The sequence below is a fragment of the Pholis gunnellus genome (genome assembly GCF_910591455.1).
Source record: "Pholis gunnellus genome assembly, chromosome: 4".
NCBI lineage: Eukaryota > Metazoa > Chordata > Actinopteri > Perciformes > Pholidae > Pholis > Pholis gunnellus.
In genome coordinates, this window is record NC_136530.1 from 27,030,155 (window position 1) to 27,038,501 (window position 8,347).

The 8,347-nt window shown below is 40.1% G+C and overlaps 1 protein-coding gene across 1 annotated transcript; it reads left to right on the forward strand.

Annotated features, from left to right (window-relative positions):
- The first annotated feature begins 19 nt into the window (after positions 1 to 19).
- tm2d1 (TM2 domain containing 1) lies at positions 20 to 7,292 on the forward strand. Its single transcript, XM_079158261.1, has 7 exons — positions 20 to 168; positions 999 to 1,072; positions 1,794 to 1,902; positions 2,179 to 2,270; positions 4,157 to 4,230; positions 5,461 to 5,586; positions 6,962 to 7,292. Exons 1-6 carry the CDS (start codon positions 35 to 37, stop codon positions 5,569 to 5,571), a joined length of 594 nt encoding a protein of 197 aa, XP_079014387.1. The 5' UTR covers positions 20 to 34; the 3' UTR covers positions 5,572 to 5,586; positions 6,962 to 7,292.
- Positions 7,293 to 8,347: the final 1,055 nt, after the last annotated feature.

Consider the following 8,347-nt stretch of genomic DNA (forward strand, 5'->3'; position numbering starts at 1 on the left):
GAATGCGCCACAGTGTCACGTGTTAGAGTTAAACATGGCGTCCTCCCGGAGACGGCTGGTTTGTTTACGCTCCGGGATTTGGAGCTTGTTATTTTACTGTGTTTACTCTCATTTAAAGCTCGTTTTGGCGGAGGAGATGGACAGCTGCGACAACCTAAGACTCGGACAATATCCTTTAATGACTGTGTGGTTACGTAACTCTGATTTAACGGAAGATTAATCACCGTAACGTTAGCTGCAGCTGACTTAGCCTTGTTGACAACACCTAGGTTAGCTAACTCAGCAGATAAAACGTTACATACATGAATATTAGTACCGCTGTATAAAATATTGTTGCTGTTTTGTATTATTCACGTTTTCATTGTAGGATAGTAACTTACTATAACGAAAGTAAGCTGTATGTAGTCAGTTCTAATGTATTCAGTTTAAGATGTACTAACCTACAGCCTCTTTACACATAAAACCCCTCATCCAGCTGCAAGTTCGAAAAACAACTAATTAAAACGCTCAAGGAAAATAAATTATAAAGTAATATATTGAAACGAGCTTCATAGAGTGCTTCGCAATTCAGAATGGAATCAAAAGATATTTAACAGCTAAATAATGGCTAAATGTAAATACAAAATAAAATACATCGTTTAAAACTACGTTCATAAATGCACCTTTGAATGACATTTAGCACAAAGCTGTGTGGACTTCAACATATTAACAAACAGTGCAAAGCAACCTAAACACTCAATGTTTACTCTCAACTTATATTCAACCATTTCCTCTGCAGATGTTTCTGGTAAACTGTGTGTAGGCCTGGTCTGCAGTCTAGCAGCTGTTCATACCGTACAGTGTATCACACATGGTTTTGTTTCTACATCTGGCCCCTGCTGTTGATGTTCTCCACCATGATTGCATGTCACACGCTGCACCTCCTGTTGGTTTCATTCTGTTGTGTCGATGAGGTTGAGTCAGTCAGCAGCTGTTTGGGTCTCCTTCACTCTCCTCATGTATCTCTGCAACGACCCGAAGATCGACGAAGCCACTCAGGAGCCGGAGAACTGCAGGGACATGACGGCCTGGGGTGAGTGAGTCACATGACCAGACAGATTCCGTCGTTCGCTGATGTCACATCCGTCAATGTCTTTTTAGTCCCACGGGATACAGTGGATAAGTCCACGAGTAGTGACACTCTCCTGTGTCAGATGTGTTTTGTGTTTCCATCACCCTGTCCGTAGCATCTCGTGATCTTTGACCTCCACGGTTTGAAATCCCACTGGAACTTTTTGAGGAGGCAAAGCAAGTTTAACAACAGTTGACCCTTCGCTTAGCGAAAAAGTATATATAGATATATATATATATATATATATATATTTTATTCTCATTACTGTTTACTGTTCATTCACTTTATCTGACACACTAAATTTCATTTTATCCCTATATTATAACTTCTGCAGATTCTCACTTTTACTTGCATGTTTTTTCTCTTTTTATACATATTTACTGAGCTTTGTCGGACGGAGTCTTATGTTCATTATCCAATGACTGCTTCTTTGTAATTGTTGTGCATATGACAATAAACAACTGGAAAGTTGAAGCAAAATAAGACTTAAAAAGTCATTAAGACCAGATATACACATGGCAATATGAGAAGACGAGAGTAAAATAGAATACAAGATGAACATAAACTAAACTCGGATACCGTCTAAACGGGAATAAACTCATGACAGGGAATATTGATGGAAATCTGACATATTCAATAGTTCACAATATGTGTGTGTGTGTGTGTGTGTGTTTGTTTACAGTGGAGTGCCTTCCAGCTCCGAACATCAGCTGTCGGCTCTCCAACGGGACGGAGTTCAGGTTCAGCGGTGAGGAGGTGGGCTTCAACAAAACCATCCCCTGCAGGAACGTGTGAGTGCACACACACACACACACACACACACACACACACACACACACACACACACACACACACAGCTTCCTGTGGAGAGGATAAACTGTCGGCTGCAGGGTTGAATTAACCATTTTTTTTTTTTGTAGCTTCACTGTGGAGCATTTTTAACAACGTTTTGACGAATTCAACAACACACAAAAATCATGCTCACTGTGATCATTTGGATTGTCTATTATAATCGTAATAGTCATTATTGATCACTCTGAAAATAATAATTGTGTCTTTTCTCCCAGGAGCGGTTATTCCTACAAAGTAGCTGTGGCTTTGTCTCTGTTCCTGGGCTGGCTGGGGGCAGATCGCTTCTACCTGGGATACCCTGCTCTAGGTACACACACACACACACACACACACACACACACACACACACACACACACACACACACACACACACACACACACACACACACAGAGACGCCCAACGCCTCGATGTTAAACGTAATTTTTCAAAGCTGAGAGCAGCACAAACTAAACTCCATTCAGCTTCATTTTATCAGAATGCAGTTTATTGCCAAGTAGGTTTTTACACACAAAGAATTTGCCTCAATATTTTAGTTTTAAGACACTAAACATGGTAAAAAAAAGAACAAAGGATAGAAATTTACAATCAAAAATATGTAATAAATGGTGCAGGCAGAATCTGAGAGACAGAAAACTCTAAACCTGGACAGACAGATACCAGAGGGAGGAGAGGAACTATGGCTTTATGTAATGCGAGTGAACAGACAAACGTAGTCATGTTCAAACTCTCCACTTAAAGTCAAATTAGAGGACGTGAAATTATCCGCTGAGAGCTAAAACTGGAGACTTCGTAACAAGACGTTTGGGGTTTTCACGTTCATCTCAGTACGGTCAGAGTTTTCTAGGAGCCATCTAGTGGACGTTAGAGGACGTGTGTCAAACATCCTCTCCTCCTCTTCAGGAAGTCTAAATGTGCTGATGAAAAGATTTGGTTGGTGTTGCTCTTTAACAGTTTTCACATTTGTGTGTGTGTGTTTTTTTTCTCCAGCCTGAATTCAAAATGTAATTCAATGAGTCTTTGTTTGTCACTGATCTACACACAATAGACCATAATAACCCGGAGAATAACAAGGACGAGTTATTATCAGCAGCAGACTGAGTCCTTCTTTTAATGAGACACCTGCAGTAAGATAAAGGGCTGAAAGGGTGTGTGTGTGTGTGTGTGTGTGTGTGTGTGTGTGTGTGTGTGTGTGTGTGTGTGTGTGTGTGTGTGTGTGTGTGTGTGTGTGTGTGTGTGTGTGTGTGTGTGTGTGTGTGTGTGTGTGTGTGTGTGTGAGAGATGTCAGGTGTTGGATGGAGGACAGCTGCACCGACGAACACCTGGCGTGATTTGGCACAGGTCGGCCCCGGCAGAGCCGAGCCAAGTCAGATTGATATTACTATAAATAAAAAAAATACAAATAATTTCTCAGGCGGGTTTTGTTAAAGAGCTCCACAGAGCAGACTGATATAACTAGAGAATAAGATTCAAGTGCAATGTTGTGATGGCGCCCCCCTACAGGCTGCAGAGTTCATTACAGCCACAATATAAACAGGCGAAAGTTTGTAATCATGTGTTCATTGAAATCTAGAAGGGTTCATCCTCTGAGGAGCAGGACTTTTTTATGTTCAAGTGGAACTTTCGGCTCAAACCTAAAATCTCCGAACATTTGAGATTTATTAATTCAAGAGCACAAATTGTCTATTAGTTATTGATCACACCTGCCAGGCTCCAAACATTCTGAATTTTAAATAATTTTTACATTTTACTTATATTAGATAGAATACACTGCAAGTAAACACAACATGTTGGGCTGAAACTAATGATTATTTTCATTATTGATGAATTGGCGATAGTCTCGTGGGTGAATCAGTGAATGGTCTGTCTTGTTTTGGTCAGACCACCAGTCCAAAACCCAAAGATAGTCAATTTTCTTTGATTATAAAAACAGACAAAAGCAGAAAATCATTATGACCAGAGAACTTAAAAACAATCAGTTAATTATCAGAATAAATTCTCTGTTAATAGACGGATTGTTTCAGCCCTAATGACCTGCAACGAGGTCCTCAGCATTGAACCCGGGACATTGCAGATGTACGGTAGCATCTTTACCACTCGGCTCATTCTAAATGAGCCATGAAACCTGTTAAACTCTCCTGTATTCATACAAGCTGACTATTCATTCACTCACTCGTCGTCGTCGTCTCTCTCAGGACTGTTGAAGTTCTGCACTGTCGGCTTCTGTGGAATCGGCACGCTGATTGACTTCATACTGATCGCCATGCAGGTGAGTCACAACCCAGTCGGGTACTGGTGGACACCCAGACTACGGTCATGTCATCAAATGTCCCATTTCTCTGGTTTCTTGCTAAAGAAATGTTTCCACCAAGAGCTGAGGAGCTTTGAATTTATATTATCTCTTGATTATTTTAGCAGTTAACTGCTTCATTATATGGTCTACAAATATGTTATAAACATTGTAGAAACTGACACCCTAGTTATAATAACCCTTAAAGAAAAGAGGCAGAATAATAAACTGAAAAAAATGAAATCATAATGCATAATTCTAAGTACTTTTAAGTCTGAGTTTTTTCCCAGCATTTCAACTGCAACATTAAGAGTATTTTGTCAAACTACTAAAATAAACTTTCACGTTCATGATTTATCCATCGTCAACATTTGTCAATTATTTTCTTTCACAAAATAATGAATAAACGATTGCTTTTTGTCTATTTAAAAACCAACATACAGGTATATTTTATATATATAATATATATATATATATATATATATATATATATATATATATATGCTGCAGTCCTTTAAACCATCTTTAACGCTGGAGAGCAGAAAGGCAGAGTTGGGTCTGTGGAGCTCTGTACTGTGTTTGTTGGACTTATGAGTTGAGCTGCATGTCTCCTCTTCACACACCGACGCACTTGGCTTCTTGTCTCATGTCCACTTTAAAGAGCGACACCCGTGATGAAGAGTTCCTTGTTTCTCGGAGGATCCATTTCAGCAGACGAGCCTCATACTTTAAGCGGCCAACCGCCTGGGGGGGGGGGGGGGGGGGGGGGCTGATGAATAAACAAGAGTCGGGTGCTGCCTCATTATTATTTACGTCCATCCGTCCTGCAGCGCCGCGTCCCTCTGAGGGCCGCAGGATGAATGATGCTTCTAGAAGTTCCCTAATGGACTCTGAGAGGATGGTGACAGACGGATGGAGAGGGGGGGGGAACGGGAGGTGAAGGGACGAATCACTCCTTCCTGTTCAAACGTTTTAGATAATAGAGGCCGTAGATCCATCACGAGGAGGTGCGACGGGGGTCCAACAATGGATGGATAAATACCGTAACTTTGTATTTTGTGTTGCATGCCAAGTTCAATGTGCTTTACATTACCAAAAGGCAGTTGTGTATACACACACACACACACGCACACGTATGGTTTTAGGTTCTTCCACTCTCGATGCTGATATTATTTCCCACCTGTCTCTTGTGTTTCGTGTGTCCCGCAGATCGTGGGTCCCGCTGACGGATCGAACTACATCGTGGATTATTACGGCGCCCGGCTGACCCGCCTGTCCATCACCAACCAGACCTACAGGAAGCCACACCTGTCCCTGTGAACACACGCCGACGCTGTGAGTTCAGCCTTGAATAGAATGGAACTTCTGCGTCTCTCATGAGTCCCGTGTCCACACACAAACTCAGTCGCTTCTGCCAGCTCGTCTTTCTCCACAGAGTTTGCCTTTCATAGTGACCAGACTGTTTCATTTCATTGTGAATGCATTTCTATTATTTTAGACAGAAAAGGGTTTAGAAGGTTTCTAACTTATCTTATCTTATATACTTATTCTAACTTTCTAACTTAAGAACGGCCAGTTGTCTATCAATGAATGGAGCAAGTCACTGCATTTTCCACAACACGTCCTGCAAACATTTCAGAATAAAAGCCTTGCGTTAACAATCAAGGGATTCTGACCACAGAAAGACCCTAGAGGGCTTTTTTTTGAAACCGGGTATTTCTTTAACGGTTTGTGTTGCTGTGTTAACACTAAAGCATTCAGGTGACTTCACAATGCGCTTTACTACAAACATACTGTTTATTTCAGAAACCTAAATAAAAACCATTGACGCTTAAAAAAAATAAGAAATCCAGTACAGGTAGAAAAACTGTCAAATGTATCAAGTGAAAAATGTAGAGAAACATGTCATTTTACAACCAACACTTGAATCAGAAAGAAGAAGCTGAACTTCACAGTTCAAGGTCACACACACACACACACACACACAGACCTCTCATAGGACCGAGTGGTTAAATATCAGTTTAAAGTCAACATGAGGAAGGTTTCTCAGGGAATAAAGAAGTGACACAGGATGGAACAGAATCCGCTTCGTCTCATTTGGAGCTCCACAAGTTTTTCAAAATGTGTGCACCCAGGGTACAGTGGTGGAAAGTAACAGTAACTAGTACATTTACTTGAGTATTTCCATTTAAACTGCTCCACTCCATCACAGAGTGACATTTGGTACTTTACTTCTATCTGACAGCTGTAGTCACTTCACAGATAACAGTTTTACACAGAAAACATTCAAATGGTGTATTGTTGAGAATTGAACTACAAAACACATATAAAGTTTTACTTTTAACAAAGTATTCTTTACAGTGTAATATTGCTACTCTTACTTTAGTAAAAGACATTAATACTTCTTCCACCAGTGTCTTGTACAGGATGTTAGATAAGATGTCTGATGAACTACTTTCACATCCTTTAAGCATTTGGTAAAACGTGAACACTATTCATTTGGTTATAGACTTAATTATGAATACAATATTAAAATGAATTATGAGTATACACTTTAAAAACATCTTTTATATCCCATGAAACCTGCCGGGTCATTAGTCTAAATAGTTTGATACTGACATTACCTTTTTATGATTTGATAAAAAAAAACAAGAATCTAGATTTCTCTGTTAGTATGATGAAGATGTGACTTTGTCTTGTTTCTCTTCAGGTACGTCACACAACAGAGGATCTACTCATCTTTATCCACGCGCTGACCCACGCGCTGACCCCTGACATTGAACAGTTTTAAGGATCAAAGTTCTTCAAACCAGCATCGATCGACCAGAAGGCATTTACTCTGCTGTGTCAGCATGTTCTTTAGCTCGTTAACTGTAAACCTTCACGTCTCGTCACTTTAGGTCACATTTCTATCTTCACATCTGTCCAGCTGGTCAGTTTTCTGTTTTATTCAATAGGATTTTGTTGTAGTATATTGTAGTATTATTATTATTATTATTATTATTACAGACTTTGTAAATAAAAAGTTTTTTTTGTGTTAATCTACGTTTGACTGTTTTTATTAAACATCACCACCGTGTTTCCATTTGATGTTTGCTTTGTTTAACAGGTTCATGTGACTGGACCTCTGCTTTGTTCTGTTTTTATTTGGTTGTTTCTTATTTGTCTTTATAAATGTTTGTATGAGGAGGATACAAACTGGAAACTCTCAAAACCATAGATTTAATTCCTCTGGTACCAGCATCCACCATAAACATAACGTTTTGAGATAATAAATCTCTCATAAATTCTGCCTCCTGTTATGACACAAATCATGAAATGAAAAATGCTGATTTTTTTTTAACATTGTTATTAATTATCTGTTCAAATACAGCCCACGTGTGCTGTGGTGGAGAGACAAGTACATTTACATACTTCCTTATTCTGTTATTTAATACTGCTACTCCACTACATCTCAGAGGGAAATATTCGACTTGTTTTTACTCCCCTACATTTACTTTGATCAACTAATAAGTATTGTTCTAAATGAGACTATTGAACCCTGGAGGGGGATTCAGAAACCACCCAGCAGTATACACTCACCGGCCACTTTATTAGGTACACCTTGCTAGTACCGGGTTGGACCCCTGTTGCCTTCAGAACTGCCTTAACTCTTCGTAGCATAGTTTCAACAAGGTGTTGGAAACATTCCTCACACATTTTGGTCCATATTGACGTGAAAGCATCACGCAGTTGCTGCAGATTTGTCGGCTGCACATCATGATGCTAATCTCCCGTTCCACCACATCCCAAAGCTGCTCTGTTGGATTGAGATGTGGTGACTGTGGAGGCCATTGGAGTACAGTGAACTCATGTTCATGTTCAAGAAACCAGTTTGAGATGATTTGAGCTTTGTGACGTGGTGTATTATCCTGCTGAAGATGGGTCCACTGTGGTCACAAAGGGATGGACATGGTCAGCAACAATACTCAGGTAGGCCGTGGCGTTTAAACAATGCTCAGTTGGTATTAAGGAGCCCAAAGTGTGCCAATAAAATATGCCCCCACCATTACACCACCACCAGCAGCCTGAACATACAAGGCAGGATGGATCCATG

What these genes read in the sequence shown, in the direction of transcription:
- tm2d1 (XM_079158261.1), top strand. Translation starts at nt 35, where the DNA reads ATGGCGTCCTCCCGGAGACGGCTGGTTTGTTTACGCTCCGGGATTTGG. An exon ending in CAGGGACATGACGGCCTGGG is followed by an intron (nt 1,073 to 1,793) that starts GTGAGTGAGTCA and finishes GTTTGTTTACAG; the next exon opens with TGGAGTGCCTTCCAGCTCCG. An exon ending in ACCATCCCCTGCAGGAACGT is followed by an intron (nt 1,903 to 2,178) that starts GTGAGTGCACAC and finishes CTTTTCTCCCAG; the next exon opens with GAGCGGTTATTCCTACAAAG.